At 45.6% G+C, this 20,260-nt stretch overlaps 1 protein-coding gene across 1 annotated transcript in view; it reads right to left on the minus strand.

Annotated features, from left to right (window-relative positions):
• Nucleotides 1–14,688, minus strand: part of GNA13 (G protein subunit alpha 13) — a 28,310-nt gene extending 13,622 nt beyond the window's left edge. Inside the window, exons 1-2 of the mRNA XM_063409052.1 lie at nucleotides 13,874–14,688; nucleotides 11,387–11,613 (exon numbers count right to left, since the gene is read on the minus strand). Coding sequence (XP_063265122.1) covers nucleotides 11,387–11,613; nucleotides 13,874–14,156 — 510 coding nt within the window. The 5' untranslated portion in view covers nucleotides 14,157–14,688. The remainder of the gene's footprint in view (nucleotides 1–11,386; nucleotides 11,614–13,873) is intronic.
• Nucleotides 14,689–20,260: the final 5,572 nt, after the last annotated feature.

Genomic DNA, 20,260 nt, shown 5'->3' on the forward strand with positions numbered 1-20,260 from the left:
ACTGAATTTTTTCCACTAGCAACTGCTTAAAAAAGAAAAAAGACACAGAGGAAAAAGCATCAAATAAAGATTTAGTCAATACAAGGTTTAAAGAAAGAAACCATTTATCAAACCATCTAGGTTTGGCTGCAAGTTCAGTGGAACATACTGAACTGACAAGGCTTATTAAGAATCTGAAATAATAAATCAGATATTTTAAGAAAATAGGAGATATCATTTAGTAGCTCTGTATTACAACTTTAGGAATCACTGAACATTTTCTCTTCCTGACCTTACTTGAATTTCTTGAGAAAGAAAAACAAATATTTCCTATTTTATTTAATTAAAAACCCACAAAAACACCACCATAAATAAGCTTTTTTCACAAGCCTGGTTTAGAATAAGAACAGGTAACTGCAGTGTTTTTCAGCTGGTGTGTACATGCCTAAATATGCAAACCAAACCATGCATAACACTGGAGAATCAGCATGAAGGAAGGTGATGGAGAAATAAGCAGAGTCTGAAAATTCTGCATTTTACAGCACCCTAGTAATGCTTATAGCACACACTTCATTATGTACAGGGTGTTTTTCTGTTAGGGGCTTAATCCAAGAAAATCCATATCTGAGGATTTTGGCAAAGGAAAGACTCTCTAAACCTTTTTTTTCTTGCCACCCCACCCTAAGCTGATTTAAAATAAGACTGACTACAAATCAATACTGCAGCCACTGAAGTTTTAGCAGATGTCTTCTGAAATGACAGTAATAAACAGAGGGATAATGAATGGAGAAACATTTCAATCAAATCAATCAATGCAGATTCCCAGTGGAAGGGAGATTAGAGGGCACAACCTCCTCCACCCAAACGGGGAATATCTGCAGCATGACACAAAGGAGGGAGATGATCCACATGATATGTTTATGCCATGAATGCATATCCTAATTACATTAATGAGCTCAAATCCACAACTGTCTTGACTGTTAGACCAGCAGGTTTAACCAAGTCTCAAGTCGAGACATTCAACTGGTTTGGTCTCTTTTGCTGGTCTCAGACTTGGAGGTAAATTAAACAATCCTGGTTCATTCACAGCTTTCAGCTTTCTACAATTTCTCTTTCCAGTCACTCCTCCCAGTGTTTTTTGAAGAGGATTCCTCTTTCAAACATGCTCCCAGTCAATAGACTAGGACAAAATTATCAAGGTTGAAATATTTGAGTGTCCACTAACACAAAACACATTTCCCTGTGAGAGGTTTCCTTTCTCTAAGTGTTAATTATGGCCCAAGCACAGCAGTCCCCATTTATGCCCACATGAGCACTACATGTGCAGAGCAGCCAACTCTTCCATGTGAAACTAACCCCAGAGTCTCCAAAACCAAAGGGCAAACTGCTGGAAAATGGCACTGCTGCCTGTGGGAGCATGAATGGAGCAGCCTTAACAGGGCTGAAGCACAGACAGTGTGTGTCAAGACCAGGCATCTCCCATCTCCCTTCTCTCCAGCTCAACCATTTGAATAGTCATTTAAACCTGATCTGCCCATTAAAGAGATAAAATTCAGCACATTGGGATTCATTCCTGTTTCTTCGCAAGAACACAGAGTTCAGACGCAGTTGCTGATACAGGAGTACAAAATACTGCTGCCCCTCATCAATACACATCACAAATGCATCAATACACATCACAAATGCGTCACAGCTCAGGCCAGCTCTGAGAGCACAGACCTGTTTCCCCTTTCCAGTGCTCGCCGTGTGCGGCTCGAGCTGCGTTTGCCTTTTCTCAGAGCCATCAGAACTGCGTCACACGGGGTAGAAGTGAAACCTGCCTCGTGTTTGGGCACACAAACTGAGTATCTGTCCCAAAAAAATGAAAGGTTCAAGTCCTGACTCATAGAAGGCATCTTTTGTAAAACATTTGGTGGCAGAGAGAATTTGTGTTTGCAACAGCTGGATCAATTTGGCTGAGGGTGCTCTCAAGTCCAAAAGCACCAAGGGAGGAGTCACACCAAGTTTATTTCATGACTAACATTTTTATCTTGCATAACAGTATTAACAAAGAAAGGTGAAGGGGTTTAAGAAGGGGTTTAACCCAATAATATCCCTTTAATCTATTATCCCCTATTTACCGTGTAATCCAATTAATCCATAATTCTCAAAATGTGGATAACAAATGGATGGAGACAGAGCACGCCAACCTGAGGGCCTGCACTGTGACATCCTGGCAGCACCTGCAAGCTGGGGACATCTGCCATGCCCTGAGAGTGACAGAAGGATGTCACCAAGCCAGCCTGGAACTAAATACTCCAAACAAGGCTCCAGCATCAGCTGTTCCTCCTTCTTGCACCCGGTTCAGCAGCGCTCTCCCTCCAAAGTGCCAGACACACACAGCTCATACTCAGACTGCCTTCCATCAGCAGAGCATTTACACACTTTCATCTATACCATGCCACTCCAATTAAGTTAATTGAAACATGATTAAACTCTGAAAAGAAGTCAATCTGCATACCAGTAAACCACAGAGCAAACTGTTCCAGTTTTCCATTTCTAAGAGGGAAGAAATCCATTTCAGTTTTCTTGGTTAGGTATCCTTCCCGTCTCCTGGTGGAATTTAATTGCCAGATTTTAAATTGCTCAAAAAAATGCAAATTCACTACAGCTTCTAGTAGGAAACAGTATTCCACTAAAGCCTACAAAACTACAATTTCTCCACACCAGGCATTCTGCTACGTATTTCTAATTCTGAAAGACTGTTTGGAAACCAGGATGTGACATATTCTAGAAACAGCTGAGACTCCTTCCAACCATTAAAAACCCTCAGAGTCCACAGCATTAAACCTGGAGTGAATAAATTCTTCCCTGTGAGGTCCTGGCACAGGCTGTCAAGAGAAGCTGTGGCTGGAATGTCCAAGGCCAGGATGGACAGAGCCTGGAGCACCCTGGGACAGTGGAAGGTTGGGAGAGGAACAAGACGAGCTTGAAGGTTCCTCCATCCCAAACCATTCTGTGATTCCATGATTTTCCTTAGGATGACCATGATTTCAAATAGGAAGGAAACTCAAGGTTGTTGCAGCCCCCTCTGGAGATCAGAGCCAGGTTGAAGAACACATGAACTGGCACAAGGGACACACCACAGACCAGGGCACTCAACCAAAAGGCTGCTGTTTGCCAGAAAATTAATCCATGAATTAACCAATTAATCCATGCTGAACAGAAATTAATCCATGAAAGCAAGGATCCAGTGCACTTTGCTTCTTCAAAGGTCTTTTTACTCCCTCCCTAAGTATTTACAATCCAAACTCCTCCTTTCCACAAAGTTTACTTTAGGAAAGACACCATTACTTTGCAGAAGATTTTCAAATTTCATTGATGAAACCAATCCTCCAAGCCCCAGAACACACAGACCTAGAAATCCTATGAAAACATGCACTGAGCAGGGAGAAACTGCCACCTCCCAGTTACTATTTACACTCTGGGCAGCATCTCTGTAAACCTCAGATGTTTTGCACACAAAACAGACTGGAACCAGACTGTAAACATTTGCTCTTCTTTCAGAGCACTGACCCACTGGCTCCATGACTTCATGTGTTTGCAACTCCAACTGCATTTAATCTAAGGCTGGAGCACTGGTGAGTCTGCAAATCTGCCATCCATCATTTAGAGCCTCACTTGCTTCCAAGCTGTACAAGACCAGCGAAGGTTCCCAAAAACATGACAAATATTTGGCATGCGGAAATGTATCAGCACATAAAACTGGCCATACTGAACTTGAAGATGCTTGAAAAGTCCATTATTGCATAAACTCTGCACTAAATCACAACATTTCAAAATCAGAGCCCTGAACTGGATCCCAACGCATTTCTCTAGGATTCAGTTTGAAAGTACATTTGGTTCCTATTTCAGCCTCATGAGAAATCCAGATGACCAAAAGCTTTTTAGTTCCTTCCTCTGTCCCAGTCAGAAGAATCCATTTCAATTAAGTCCTGGTATTTCTGTTTGCAGCCAGTGATGCACTCATAAACCAGCTCTTGTTCCAAGCTATCTGACAAGATGCTGTGATAATTTACCGGGTCTAGTGAAAGATCTGCCTGTATCATTAGCTGAATATCAGGGTTTTAAAAATTATTAGAAGTTGTGTCTAAAAGAGCTCAAAGCAACAGTAAAGTACACAAGACTCCCTAAAAAACAGCAAGAGGCTGAAAACATTTCATGTCACTTGTAGAATTTCATACTATAAATTAACTAAAACTAGAAAGAAATATAAATTAATTAGTAGAGCAACAACATAACTTTGCAACTGAATCCAATTAAAGGTCCCAATACCACCCACATGTAAAATTTTAGTAATCACCCTGCATTACTTTTCTCCCCCACAATTTTGTGTAGGTATTTTGAAATACAGATGGTACCAGTGCACTGTTTCCACCCCTGGAAATTCTGCATCCTCTTGATTTAGTCACCAGTGAGTGATAAAATATTATTATGTGCCCAAAGAGAGAAGTGCTCCCAGGCTGGGATCCCAGCATTTTATTGAAGATAATTTCCCCAGCATCTTAAAACAAAGGAAAAAGAAACATAAACTCATGTAGAATTATATATTCCTGTAAACTTGATCCATAAAAAGAATTTGGGGTCTTTTCAGTTCCTTGGTTGAGTCTCTGAAGAGAAGCATGATATTTTACTTATTAACTGAGAAGACTCTGAAGGAAAAGAAATTTAAGGCAGGAATGACTATGATGGAGAGGTGTGCAACATGGTACAGAGAATTGTGTGCTGTAAAAGGCAGCTCACTCTCTATTACTGTTCAAAAATTTTCTTTTCTGAAGCAGTTGTTGTCAGTTGTTGAGATTATAATTCAGGGTGTTTTCTGTATTCAAAATTCCTCAACTTCTCCAGCTCTGTTACTTGATGCTTCTTGTTAATGCAGACATGCAAGTGAAAAAGATACTGGAAGTAATTTAGGACTTCTTTAGCTGCTGATGTACTCTTAAACATTTTCTTTATCACTATTTAAATTCAACCCATCAGGCAACTCTAGGATAAAATATAACTGTTAGTCTCCAGGATTAGACAGATTTTTATTTGAATTAAATACATTTTATTTGCAGTTTGAGGTTGCCAAGTTAATTAATATCATGTCCTATGACTCATTTATTCACCTTTAAGATATAAATAAAGGTTTCATACTCCAGAGTAATACAAGATACCACTTGGTATCAGGCCTCAATCAGCACTGTGAGCACACAGCTCGTTATTCTGTAAAAGGGCAGGTTCTGCATCCTTTAAACTTCTTAACTGAATTTGATAATTCAGATCCTTAGCAAAGAAAAGTGCCAGCAGACACAATGGAGCTGGCACAGAGATTATCTTGCTTTCCCACAACTCCAGTTATTCTATTGCTTTTCTTACGCAGTGAGGTCAGCTGCTCTTGGGTTTTCTCACATTTTCTCAAGCAACTTCCTCAGCCACTAGAAGCTGAAGTTTCCCACCCCTTTGCTAATTCTGTGTAAGAGGCGTGGCCTGAACCCAGAAGATATCAAAGCATTCACCATTAACTGAAATCTGGGACAATAAAGAGCCAAAAGAGTCACCCAGTACAACCTAGGGATAATATGTGCTGGTGAGAGCAGACTCCACCAGCCTCTAAGGCTGAAGCCCTGTTACAGTAAACTCAAATTAGGAAACAGCAGCACAAATCAACACTGCCTCTGGCATGGCACCTTAGTCCTGAAGGATCCCATATTTACACATGAAAAAGATCCCTCTCTACTCTTTGCCTCAGGTGCAAACACAGATCTGGAAGATGACACTGCACTCACACCACACCTTTTGCCAGCACGGAGATTTGCTGACAGCTACGAGTCCTGGGACTGTGCAGGGTTTGTGTTCAGGAAGTCATTTCTAAATGGACACAGAATGGTGCAGGCAAAGCTGTTTAAATTCCAAAGGTTGTAATGAGACAGCTCTGCAGGTACCAACACGTTCCACCTTGCAGGTGAGTAGAGAGCGAGGAAATGAGCTTGGAATGAATGTCTGTACCGAGGGCTCATGTTACACTGCACAGCAGAAGCTGCAAAAGCTCCTCTGACACATTTGCAGAGATTTAAAACAACCTGCTGAGAAGAGGTTCTCACACTCAGGATGTGAATAGTCATATTCAGAAGGGCACTTGTATTTTATATTTATTTAACCACTGCTTGATTATAGAATTCCCTTTTTTTGCAAGAAGTAGGTCACCTTCCAGTCTCCTGCAACAAAATGTTTAGGAAACCAAGGCACATGACTATCAACACAACACAGCTTGTTGGAGACAGAATATGTGTAAGAACACACAGCTCTGCTCCCACAGTGCATTGTGCAAGTCTGCATTTTAAAAGCAGTGGTTCCCCATAAACACATCACAGAATCTCAGAATGGTTTGGGTTGGAAGGGACCTTAAATATCACCTTGCTCCAACCTGCTGCCATGGGCAGGGACCCCTTCCACTAGACCAGGTTACTCAATATTTGAATTGAGTTTGAATTAAGAATTCCATCCTCAGAGATTGCACTGAAACCACACAGAAAATACAGGCTTTTGCAAGCCAAGCGTAGTACACAGGAATCCAGAAGCACTCCTGGTTGGAAGACAACTCATCCTGCTTTGGTCTGGCACAACTTATCAACACCAAGACAACTCCTGCTGAAAGACCTCTCAATTCCAGAACCACATTTGTGCTTAACAATAACAAAAAATAAAAAAACCCCAAACATAGCAACATTCTGAAAAAAATACAGCAAAGATGTTCTCCAGTAAAGCCAGACCAGCATCAATGGGCAATACAAGACCAGATTCTCCTGTCAGTCTCAGAAGCCTTCTCCCAATAGTTTATGCACTCAGTCATGTCCCAAAAGAAGCAACTCCTGTGCCCTTCAAGCAGAGTGGGACAACTGAACACTCAATCCCACATCCAAGAGGAGATCCAAAGGGAAATCCATGCCTACTTCCCAGTACAGGGGCATAGAGAGGTTAAAGAGATGAAACTGGGAGGAAAATCACCACTGCAGAAGCTGCTGGAAGCCTTCTGAAGGTCACTGTCACAAACACAACGTAGCCACTTGAATGAACGACAGGTAAGACACTTCTCTTCCAGGCTCTACACTTGTGACCTCACAGCTGTCCTGTAAGATGGGAATCCACCCCCCAAAAGTGCAAGACCTCAACATGTGGCAACTTAGCCTGGCTTCACACACAACTGACCTCTGCAGGATCGTGCTCTATAATCAGGCTCATTTCAAGATGTGTTGCCTGTGCAACTGAAAGATTAATAAACTTTCCTAATATTCTGCTTAATTAATGTTCTTGCGTGTACAACAGCCCCCCTAGTATTTGGACGGAATGCTGAAAAGTCCAAGCAGAATAAGACAAAATACAATAAATCTCCCAGTAAACTGAACAATACTTGCCAAAAATACTCGTCTGCAACAGAAAAATGCTGCATGGAAGCTGCTACAAAGCTATCACTGTAACTTCAAGCAGAACACGCCTTTTCCTGTCTTCTATAATCTGATCTAGCACTTGCAGGCACGTCACAGAAAAAGTTGTGATCCAGAGGTGAGTGCATATCCTACAGTCCTTACTGTATCATCTGTGTCTGCAGTTCTGTGCAAATATGGACAAAAACAAAGGGTCATCTCTTCCTCTGCAGCTTTCTGGCTTAAAAATTCCCAACAACATTCAGTGTTACTTGAAGTAGGACAAAAGGTATCTGTCTGAAGATCAACAGTCGCTGGTAGCAACGATCAAAACCCACCCAAAAGTTACCTTTAACAAGAACAAACCCTGAACACATTCAAAGCTTATCATGCATCTGAGTTAACTCGGCTCTCATCACACTCTTCCATTCTCAGAGAACAAGGAGACTCCTGGAGAATACTTCAAAATGCTCCTGTGTTAACAGCCCTCACAGCAAGCTCAAGAAATGGCTGACATGAGAGGGAACTACAAGGCTGCTCTTACTCACAAGGGCCTTGCTCAGTGCTCCACAGCACCAAACGCTGCTCAGCTGCCAGTGCCTGGGAGCAAAGCTCCAGGAGAACAGCTCACCAGCACAGACAGAAACGCTAGGAAATGCCTAGGTAAGTCAGCTTGCATGCTGCACAATTAACAGAATGGCTGTGTTTATCCAAGTCATGTCGGGAGATTTTTAGCGGAAACCAAGCAGTGACGGGAAATGTGAAATGTTAATGAGGTGTCAGAAGGTGCTGGGCTGATTCAGACTGAATCTGTAACTCAACCTTGACAGCTGAGAGGCCAGAGGAGAAACAAGCCCAGTGGCTGAAGGAGAGGGAGCCTGAGGATGACCAGAATCTCCAGTGAAGTTACAGAAATGCCTCTGGGACAGTCTGCAGCTACCTGTGCTATGGAACAATCACCTGAATGAGTTTGGTTTGTAATAAAATGTGAGGGATTATAACATTAACCACCTGGGAAGCACTGAAGTGGCACATATTGCACTAAGCTGTAATTAGCTCTTTCCAGTTTTAAAGAGCTACACAAGCATGACCTAATGAATTTTCATAAATACTGCTGCTAGTGGCCAGAAGGCCCCTATTTTTATACCAAGGAAAATAAATCATATTGGCTATCCCATGACCACTTGAGTTAACAAAATGAGGAAGGACACTCCAGTGAACTAGACATGGAAATGCTGATTCCTAATTCCATTAAAATACAACCAAGTTCTTTTTTTTTTTTGCTGCTATAAAAAGATCATATTGTTTCCTTAGTCTCCCAACATCATCAGTAAAAGATCCCAGAGAAGAATGAAAAAATCAAGAGCAGCTTAACAAGCCTTCACAAACATACATATATGTTGTGCATATATATTGAAGTTTTAACCACATTCTTGCAGAAACTTCAATCTTAAACCTTTTTTGTCTGTACTTCCTACCTGCCCAAGCTACAAGTGGCTTCTACACTACACATTCTTGCTGCCTTTCCTCCAGAATTTATATGTAAAGTTTAACATTTTTCACTCCTTACCCCTCACTGCTCCATTTTCCATTTGCTCACCTCCACCTCTGTCCCAAAGTGTCCTGTTCCCATGGCAAACACTTCCCCAGTGCTTCTGCCTGTGCTCTCTTAGTGTGAGCCATGTTTTTCTGTCCAATGAAAAGTTAAACTCACTCAACAGTCTGAAAAGAAGTTAGAGCAGATACAGTCCAATAACGCCCCTTTACCACATCGGTCCCAGTGCTTTACAGTATTTTTGTGCCACTTTTCTCTCTCTCCTAAGGATTGCTGCTGTCTCTCCTTTCATCCTATTTTTTTGCCACAAGCAGCTAAACTGGAAGCAGAACAGTATTTTCCTCTTTTCTCCCATTCTACAGTTGTTAAAAAATTTAGTCTGGAGCCTTGACTTCTAGAGTCAGTACTTGACACGCCTGAACTGTCTGTGTCTCTCCCAACTTCCCCCTGCTCTACCTCCTGACTGGGACACGCCTGTCACTCCCTCCTTAACCATTTGTGTCCTCCTTTCTTGTCACAGCACAGATCTGAACGCTATCCTGCAAAGCCTGGAGCAGGTACAGCAAAAAACTCACACTGCTCCAGGACTTCTCTCTGTTCTGCCGCCCACATGGAGCTCTGGCAGAACTTAAGCTGAAGCTTACTGGGGTAAAACTGAGACTTCATGCTTGGCCAGCACAGATCACACTGCCTGCACTCCACACAATGACATCATTCAGCTGCCTTTTTTTTTTCTTTCATGTTTATAACTTACTATAAATATGTCCAGCTGAGACTTTGAAATGATTTAGGAAATAAAGTAATATAAGTACAAATAAAGCAGTTACCTTGCTTTCAAAAATCATTAGGACAGCACTCAACTATTAAGAGCACCTAAAAATATTCCTGAGTTCTGCCTAAAGCACAACATAATAAATACATATTTTTGCAGATAATTACACAGATTTAGGGATTTACAGAAAAAAGCAACAGCTTTTTTTCTGCAAGGTTCAGAAGAACAAATTCTTCACAACCCACTCAAAGTGAAACTCTGCACATGTTTCAGTTATGGAAAGAACCCACTTCCCAGAGCCTCAAGATGACAGAACAGTAATTGCTCCCTTCATTACACAGCCTCAAGTAACTAAACATGTTTAATCGAAGACAAAACTGTTTTATTGAACAGATTTTAAAGCAGATCCCTCCAGCACAGCAATTACACCACTAGAAGTCACATCTGCACCAGAATCTTGACTACAGAAGAGCAATTACTCTTTTATGATCACTTGAAGGTGAAACTCAAGGAGCACCAGGTCTCCTTAGGAACTTATTTACAGAGCTCAGCCCAGGGCTGGGCAGGTGATAGGCCACTGCAGCACCTGCCCACTCTGCAATCTCCAGAAGACATTCCATGATCAGGGCAATATATATTTATAGAATATTTACACAACCTCTTTAAGTCAGGCCATGATTACACAACCATTCATAATAGCTCAACAGGAGACATCATGAGCTATTGTTCGGATTCACACTAACACAAAGGTTATTTTTAAGATGTAAAAACACAAAGCCACTTATGTTTGAGAGACCTACAAGAATAGATTTAATCTATTTTAAGGTTCTCAACCCCCACCCCCATAAAATCCCATGCCACTGGCATACACAAGTCTATGAAGCAACAATCAAATTTAACTCGAATTTTTCATTTCTTTTTGCAGCATTTGCATGGGAATGGTGCAAAGGAAGTTCAGCTGTCACTGTTCGAGCTGCAGCTCAGGAATCAAGAGATTTCTTTTTCCTTTCCAACCCCACTACTGAATTGTATACTCCATCTCTCCCCCACTATTAAATTGTGTATTCCATCTTCAGCTGAGAACTTCAATGTAACAAAAATCTCATTACATGAGTATTAACACAGACATTCAAAACTAAACAGGAAGTATACAGAGGGAATGTTTGCTAGATTGCTCAAACTGGAATAGAGAAGGGAGTGGTTTTTAAATTCTTCTCATTAACCCATGCATATCTTTTCTTTAAAAATCACATTATTATTAAGTCTGTCTACTGCAAACCATTTTTTTTTTGTTTGGCTTGGTTTTTCAAGTTGATGCACCAGTTAATAAAAGGGTGGTAATAATCATATGGTAAAAATATTGTGCAGGTACCAGCTTTGTTGCAAAACTTAAAAGCCCTCAATACCTCAGCTTTCCCACATATGAAATGAGCACGACTACGTCAGAATCTCTTTTATTATTATTAAAAAAAACAAGGGGGGAAGTAGCTAAATGCAGCTGTGTGCAACACCACAGGGTAACAATCAACCACTCCAAAACGTGTAAGGAAGCGGCTTGGTGGGCGTTTCACAGAGAAGCAACACAGCAACAAAATCACACACGGGCAGTTGAAGACACAGAAGGGCAAATCTTACCAGCTGGAACTCCCTGCGCCGGTCGTAGGCGTGCTGGATGCCGCTGTCTGCCCACAGGGCTCGGATGGCCGGCAGGTAGTCTAAAAAAACCCCCGTCTCCACCATGCCCTGCACCACGGTGACCGCGCGGGTGTCGAAAGCCATCACCTTGTCCCCGTTGCTCTGGTTGGCAGGATCTCCCCAAGGGATATGGAGTTTCTCTCTGGCGTCCACGAGGACTCGCACGCCTGCAATGACAGGGAAGAGCGCTGTGAGCGGAGTTTCTCAGCATCTACTGTTTCACCAGCCCGCAGATCTGCAGAGAGGCAAACAATGCTCCTACTCTGCACAAAGCTCAATGGGAACATCCACCCGTGGGGAATCAGGAGGTGCCCAAAAAACTGACCCAAACCAGTGCATTTACAGGTAATTCCAAACCCCAGATTGGCTGTCTCAAGAACACAACCATGACCAACAGGATCATATCCACAGTGCAAGTTTAACCCTTGAAAAAGTGTTATTTTTAATTCCTAAGTTTAGCCAACCTGTGCTACCAAACTCTTTCACTCAGCATGAGTACCAGACAAAATATTTAAATACTTTTTGTTTTAATAAATAGTTTATTTCAAAATATGTTAAACCACCTGATGTCTTGCTTTAAAGTTCTCTAGCTTTTGTGCTCCTATCAACTTGATATCTAATTATATCCAATTATACAAACAGAGTATTTCTATCATTGCCTTTAGTATTTTCAGAGAGACTAAGACATGTACTAAAATCATTGCACTTGCTAAAAATATGTTTGTATAGCTTAAGTGCACAAGGAGTTGTATCACCTAAAGGCTTCCCTGCACTTCTGTGGTTGTTTTGGTAAATATTCTCTAGAAGAACAAGAGTATTTTAACCTTCTTTTTAAAGTTCTTCTGAAGGATATAAACCCACTCTGCTCATATTAATAAGGTAAATGCAGGGAAATGATTTCTAGTACTAAATTTACTGATGAAAAAATAAAAAGAAAATTCTAGAAAGAATAAGCAACTGTAAAGGCATGGGAAGATATGTAAGGAAATTAAGATGTGGCAACAAATGACTGTACAGTAACATACCCATTCAGTGCTAAAGTGTTTTGCCAAGGTTCACTCCCTTTCCATGGTTTTTCTCTCTGGCAAAGGCAGGTATCTGTCAAATCTACCTGTGACTGCATGAGAACAGCCTCCCAGCCAGATGTGCAGTTCCTACACGCATCCTTTCACAGAGTGTGACGTAGCTTTAGTAATAAACTTTACCCTGGGTGACATACAGGCTCGTGATTTCTACTGCTATCTATAGTTTTTCCAGGCTTGATTCATAAGCAGGTTTGTAAAGCAATTCTCTTTAAGAATTGCTGGATTTTCAGGGGTTGAGTCTGGCAACACTTTGCTGTTTTGAGAAACTTCATTAAGATTTTGTCCAACTATTACACAGTCCAAACCGAAAATCCAAGGAGTGATTTAGATAAGAGAGAAAATGGGTGAGGATGACCAATGAAGTCAGGATGACAGCAGTGAGATCAAGCGTCCACTACTCCTCTAAACCATGTGTGGAGGTTTTGGCAAAGCATCTATGAAGAGAGGCTCTGCCTGCGGGTTGCTGTTAATTGATGTGTCGGCCGAGTTTCCAACACAACGGCAGCGATTCTTCCACTGCAGTGAAATGCTGAGAGCACAGGGCTGGGCTCCTCACACACTTCCAGGTGCATCTTCCCCCTATCCATTACCGCTCATTACTGCACTCGCACTACCAGGAAATCACAGAATCACGGAACCAATTAGATTGGAAAATACCTCTGAGATCATTCAGTCCAACCTATGACCGAACACCACCCTGTCAAACACACTTGTCAGCAAGTGCCACGTCCAGTCTCAAACACCTCCAGCGACAATGACTCCACCACCTCCCTGGACAGCCCATTCCCGTGTCTGACGTGAAGAAATTCTTCCTAATGTCAAGCATATACCTCCTCTCATACAGCTGAAGACTGTCCCCTCATCCTATCCCTGGTTCCCTGAGCAGAGCCCGACCCCCACCTGGCTACAAAGTCCTTGCAGTGGTTGTAGAGAGCGATAAGCTCATCCTTGAGCGTCCCGTTCTTCAGGCTGAGCCCCCCAGTTCCCCCAGCCACCCCTTGTGCTCCAGCCCCTTCCCCAGCTCTGCTGCCCTTCTCTGGCCTCGCTCCAGCGCAGCACCAGAAGGCAAAGCCGGGACCTCCCGGGCTCAACCCGCTGCTCCGGGGGCCGGAGCCGCCCCGCGGGCCGCACCCGGGCGGCGCGGTGACAACCCCGCGGGCCCGGAGGGGCTGCGCGCCGGCCCCGGGCCAAGGATGAGGGGCCGGGACAGCGCGGGAGGAGGAGGCGGCGGCGGCCCCGCGGCTCCCCCGGCCGGCGGGACCCGCCCGAGCCGCCTCTCCCCGCCCCTGCCCGGCCGGGCCCGGCGCTCGCAGGGCGGCCCGTCCCCGCCGCCCTCACCCACCCTTGATCACGTTGCTGTAGATGGTGGCGCGGAACTCCTCGCGGGCCGCGCGGTCCCAGTCCTGCCCGTGGATGATCCGCATCTGCTTGAGGAAGGTGGACTTGCCGCTCTCGCCCGCGCCCAGCAGCAGGATCTTGACGAGGCGCTTCACGTAGGTCTTCTCGCGGTTGAGGCACTTGTCGATCTCCTTGGACTTGCGCTGCTGCTCGGCCTCGCCGCTGGTGAGGAGGCAGCCGGGGAAGCAGCCGGACAGCGCGGAGCGGGACGGCAGGAAATCCGCCATCTTAGCGAGCGCTGCCAGCGAGGGGAGCGCCCGCCCGCCGCCAGCGCCGCGCGCGCCCCGCACCGCGCCTGCGCGCCCCGCCACGCCCGCCTCGCACGCTCCCGCCCGGCGCGTGACGAGCGCGGGCCCCGCCCACAGCGCGGGCCCCGCCCTGTCCCCGGCCCCTCACAGGAAATGGCGGGAGCGGCGGGGTCCGAGTCACCCACCGGGACCCTCAGAGCGCCCAGCCCGGCCCCGGCCCTGCAGCACATCCCAGCAGGTGCCTCAGAGCCTTGCCCGAACGCTGCTTGAGCTCTGGCAGGCAGAGCTGCTTTCAACCGGACTGACAATTCGTTTGTAAAACTCTGCTTTTTCCTCAACAAATCGCTCCACCCGCTTTGAACTTGAGCTTAAAATTGCCATTTTTCAGCACCGTTGGTGGAGGAGATCCAGGCTGTACCTCCTGGCAGGTGCCAGGCTGCTCACGAGGAAACACAGTGAAAGAACACTGAGGCACAGGGTGCTGCTGTGTAATGGAGTTAAAGGTTTATAGATGCACATGATCATAATTTTTACGTGCTTTGTAATGGGAAATAAAGTTAAGGTGGAGAATGACTTCATGTAGTCATTAAAGTTTGGAAGAGACCTTTAAAATCAAGTCCAACCATCCACCCAGCATTGCCATTGTAACCACAAAACCACATCACCCAGGACAGGTCCGGATGTTTCTTGAACACTTTAGGGAAGGTGACTCCACCATCTTCCTGGGCAGCCCCTTCCAATGCCAGACCACCCTAACAGTGATTTTTTTTTCCTAATCTCTAATCTGAATCTCCCATGTCTCATCTTCAGGCCATGTCCACCAGTCCACTCACTCTAGGCATAGCAGAAGAAACTAAGTTGTAGAAACACAGAATCAGTTAGGTTGGAAGAAATGTCTGAGATCGTCCAGCTCAATCTGTGACTGATCACCTCCTTGTCAACTGGACCATGGCACCAATTAGGGCCACATCCATCCTTTCCTTAAGCACCTCCAGGGTATCTCCAGCACATCTCTGGGCAGTCCATTCCGATGCCTTTTCTATGAAGAAATTTTCAATGATATCCAACCTCAACTTCCCCTGGAGCAGCTTGAGGTCGTTTCCTCTTGTCCTGTCCCTTGTTCCCTGGGAGCAGAGCCTGATCCCACACCTGGCTGCACTGTTATAGAGTGAGAAGGTCCCCCCTGAACCTTCTTTTCTCCAGGCTGAGCCCCCAGAGTTCCCTCAGTGCCTCCTGGTGCTCCAGCCCTTTCCCAGCTCCATTCCCTTCTCCAGACATGCTCCAGCCCTTCAATCTTCTTCCTGAACTGCGGGGCCCAGAACTGGACACAGGAATTGGCACACCGCTCCTGTCCCTATCAGGGTATGTTTAGTAGAGAAGACTGAGAGGAGATCTCATCAATGCACATAAATATCTCCAAGGTGAGTGCCAAGAGGATGGTCCCAGAGTCTTCAATGGTACCCAGTGACAGAATGAGGAGCAATGACTGTAAACAAGAAGTTCCACCTCAATGTGAGGAAGAACTTTTTCCATGGAGGGAGCAGAGCCCTGGAACAGCTGCCCAGAGAGATTATGGAGCCTCCCTCTCTGAATATATTCCAAACACACCTGGACCTGTTCGTGTGTCACCTGCTTAGGCAGGGGCGTTGGACTGGATGATCTCAGGAGGTCTCTTCCAACCCTAACAAACCTGGGATTCTGGGATTCCATGGAAACAGCCCATGGCTCAGCCGACCCCTGGCTGCAGGGAAGCTGCCGGGCAAGCGGCCCGGCGAGGTCAGCCCTCGGTCAGGGGGCAGGATGGTGCTTGCCAGCTAAGCAGGTTTTGTTCTCGGTGCAGAAAGAGAGGCGTTTTGTTAAAACACTTTGAAAAATTGGCACGTCCTTCCTCTCTGCCTGGCTGAGAAGAGCTTCCCGGTACTGCAGGGCTGCAGCACCAAGCTGAGCAAACACCCTGGGTCTGACCTCTCATGAGGCTAACAGTGAGCAAAAGAGATTTTTATCTGATACTGAGTTAAATGGAGCAAAGACATTATTTTCAATGGCAACCCTTCATGTGAGGGTAAAACAACTCATAGGCTGAGGGACCTGTAAGGACTGAAAATCCCACACTTCATTCAACTCAGTCCTAAGCACAGCTGTTCTTTTAGTCATTTGTTTAATAAATTAATTTTAACTACCATCAGTTACACTATTGTAGTGCAAAGATTGCATTAAACATTTGTCTTTCCTTACATTTCCTAGTCTTTGATATCTCTGAGTTTTCCTCTCAATCTTTTTCTGCTTTTTTTACCAACATTAATCATAACTTAGAAAAAGAAAGAAATAAATGTGGAAACTGCAAGGTGAGTTTAGAACAAGGAAATGTCACTTGGCCCCAGCTGGAAGGATCTTCAAAATCTGAAATGGGTATCAATGTTCTCACCTTAGGTTGGTCTGGTCCCTAAACAGGGAGATAAACTGCATGGGAATTGCTTCACAGGGCCCTACCAAAAAAAAAAAAAAAAAAAAAAAAAAAAAAAAAAAAAAAAAGCATTTCTCATAGGAGAACAGGATGTGGTATAAAATTAATACAAGGAGCATGTCCTGGTGCTCTTGGTACAGATGTGGAGTTCCTGAGCTCTGGTCTAAGTTCTAAAACTAAGTTTTAAGATGTTTGACTCAACTCTCATGTCACCTCCCTAGCTGCAGGGGACTCCTGAGTTTCTACAATCGAGTCAGTTAAGTGTTGGGGAGTCTTTGATCTCCCCATTGCTCTCCCTTCACATGGGGAGCTCTCCAAAACCCCCAGATTCTCCATTCCCCGTGTCCTGGCACAGCAGCCGTGCCCTCGGTGTGCTGCACTGTGCCAGGGTCTGTTCCTGCCCTGTGACGTTCCCTGGAGAGGGCTCAGCATCACCCAGGTCAGGTGTGAGGCCAGCTGCATCCTCCCACCGCAGCAGCCAGGCTTCATCTCTAAGGCAGGGTGCACAAGGTCTTTCTCTGCTTGGCTTTTTCCCTTCCTCTTTGCCATTTCTTCCCTTAGCTTTCCTGGAAAGCCCAGGAATGACGGGAAACAAATGCTGCCCATTTGTGCTCCTAGCTCTTCCCATGAGGCTGCTAAGGAAGCTTCTCATTTTGAGTGCTTGAGCCCCAGCAGGCAGGACAATGGACTCCGGAGATACTCCTTTAACCATTGCCTTGCTGGCAGACCTGAGCTTAAGTCACGTCTCTATGACACAGTTTGCACAATTTCTTTCTTTCTTTTTTTTGTAAACTGCTTTGAAATCTTCCTGGAAGGAACTCCGTGCTGAAACCGAGGAGCCTCCACTTGCCACTTGCTTCACTTACATTACCCCTTCCTTCCCCTCAGGGCCGTCCCCAGCTTCCTCACATAGGAAGGTAGCTTAGTCACCACACGCCTTTTGTGTTGGATGATTCAACTTTCTGATGTGTGAAGAAGGGGCAACCACGTAGGAAATGTGACCTTTCAAAGAAAAGGGGGGGATTCCCTTGGCAGTGCTTTCCACAAGAGAAACTCTGCGGAATTGACAGTAGGTCTGTAGAGAAAAATCACAGCTTGTGGGGGTTCACAAGGAGACGAGAGGGATAAAATCCAGCTTTCAGCAGACCTTTCCCCAGCCTGGACACAGCCTGTGTGAGAGGCTGGCAGGGATCTGCAGGCTCAGGGGAGCCCATGGGCTCTCACCAGTGCCCTGTGATGTGATATGATGACCACAAGTGTATTTCCGCTATAGTATCATTTACCCCCTGCGTGGGCTAGAACACCCATAGAAACTTGCAGCTACAAAAATACCACTGCATTTACTATACAAAACAGGAGGTAAAGGGGAAACATGAGGTAATGGGGACTCCCCAGGAAATGTCTTTCTGCATTATCTGGGGGGCAGAAAGGCCAGGATGAACGTGGGCAGTCAGAAATCTGCACGGCTGCTGCTGGTGTTCTCCACCACTCTTCTGCTGCTCAAGTCCCTTGTTTTCTTGACCAACAAATTCACACATGAGCCAGCCAGGCTGTGTCAAGGACTGGAAAATTCTTTGTTTTCCACAAGTGTGGGTTTCGTGATTAGAGGCCGAGAAGTGTCTGCCCTAGACAAGCTTCTATAATCTGATTTAAATGCCTCATGCTTCATGTGGCAGATCTGCCCAAGAGCATTATCTGCTGGGGTGGTTCACCTGGGCACAGGTGAAATCTCAGCTCATGTCTGACTGTGTGTTTGGTGCTATGGGTCATTCACAAATGTTAACAAAGCTGAATTTACCTTGGACATCTTGTGAAAATTTCACAAAGTATCTTTATAATAGGGGAATATCCATAAGCTTCTTCATAGCTTGTCAGAGAAGACTAAAAATAGAAAAAAACCCCACACCTGACCTCTGAGGGGGTGTTTGGGGGATCGGAAGGATTTAAAATTATCAGAATCTTTGGAGCTCAGCAAGGCTGAAGAGCTCACACCTCAGCGTGAGCTTCTCAGAGGTATTTCTCCTGGACCTCCTGCATTTTATTTTTGAACTCACTTGAAGACCCAGATTTCAAATGTTTCTCGTGAATAAGACACCTGTACTCCACAGTGGAACTGTTAAAGTCAGTATTTTGGGATGAAAGGACCATTTTTATTCCTCCAGTGTGGAATGACAGAGGTTGCTCATCATCTGCATGGAGCAGAGTGTCTGATCCAGCAGCTGCTGTGTCTTACAGGGGAATTCCACATGGGAATGGCTGAGCAGTCGCAGGGGAAAGGCCTTCCAAAGCACTGGCTTGTCTGGGTGCTATGAAAGATCAGAGCTAAAGATAAAACTCTTCCACGAGGGTAGCAAAGCAATTAGGAAAGCAGCCTGTGCCTTCAGGGCATTACTGTTCATGGAAAAAGCTCTGCTCCGAGCTCAGAGCCAGCCTGCTCCCTTCAAGTGTGAGAACCACAGATCCTAAATCCAGAGCAGTCACAAACACCGTGGTGGGGAAGGCATTGCCCTGAGAAACAGCTGCACACGTGTGGGGAGCGTGGGTGCTCCTCATATGACATGGCAACATGGATGTGAAGTGTGTGATGTACACAGGGCTGGGGGTGTGAATGTGCTGTACAATCTGTTCCTGTGTGTCCTGGGCACGCAGGAAGAATGCCAACAGTGTTGGGTGGAAAGAGGGGTGTGAGTGCCTGCTCAGGACGTGTACAGGTGACACTCCAGGCACACTCCCATGTGTGTGTTCTCTGTGGTGTGAAGAAGGTACTCACACAAAGGGCAGTGCCTTTTGGCTGGCAAGAATTCCTGGGAATGAGTCATCCAAGCCCTGGCACAATCAGATTCTGTCTGAGTGAATCTCAGCCTCTCCTCCTGCCCAGCTGTGCTGGTAGCTGAGCTGAGGGCAGCAGAGGGAATTCTGCCACTTTCTGGAGGAGCCAGGCAAAATTTTGCTGGAGCTCTCGGTTTCCAGTGCTGCCAGTCAGGTGCTGTAGGATGCAGTTACAGGATGCTGTGACCATGGATCACCATCTGAAGTGCTGCCCCAAGCACGGCATCACCCTTCATGGACAATCAGCCTCCATCAGTTTCTGTGCCTGCTCCAAACCCAGGCCCACCCATTTCATTCCATTCCATTCCATTCCATTCCATTCCATTCCATTCCGTCCCGTCCCGTCCCGTCCCGTCCCATCCCATCCCATCCCATCCCATCCCATCCCATCCCATCCCATCCCATCCCATCCCATCCCATCCCATCCCATCCCATCCCATCCCATCCCATCCCATTATCCCATCCCATTATCCCATCCCATTATCCCATCCCATTATCCCATCCCATCCCATCCCATCCCATCCCATCCCATCCCATCCCATTATCCCATCCCATCCCACCCCATCCCATTATCCCATCCCATTATCCCATCCCATTATCCCATCCCATCCCATCCCATCCCATCCCATCCCATCCCATCCCATCCCATCCCATCCCATCCCATCCCATCCCATCCCATTCCGTCCGCGCGCTCCCACGGGCGCCCCCAGGCGGCCGCCGCACCTCATTATGCAAATGAGCGCGGGGCGGCGGGCGCTGATTGGCTGCGGCGCGCAGCGGTGGCGCCGCC

The sequence above is a fragment of the Prinia subflava genome, chromosome 12 (genome assembly GCF_021018805.1).
Source record: "Prinia subflava isolate CZ2003 ecotype Zambia chromosome 12, Cam_Psub_1.2, whole genome shotgun sequence".
NCBI classification, from domain to species: domain Eukaryota; kingdom Metazoa; phylum Chordata; class Aves; order Passeriformes; family Cisticolidae; genus Prinia; species Prinia subflava.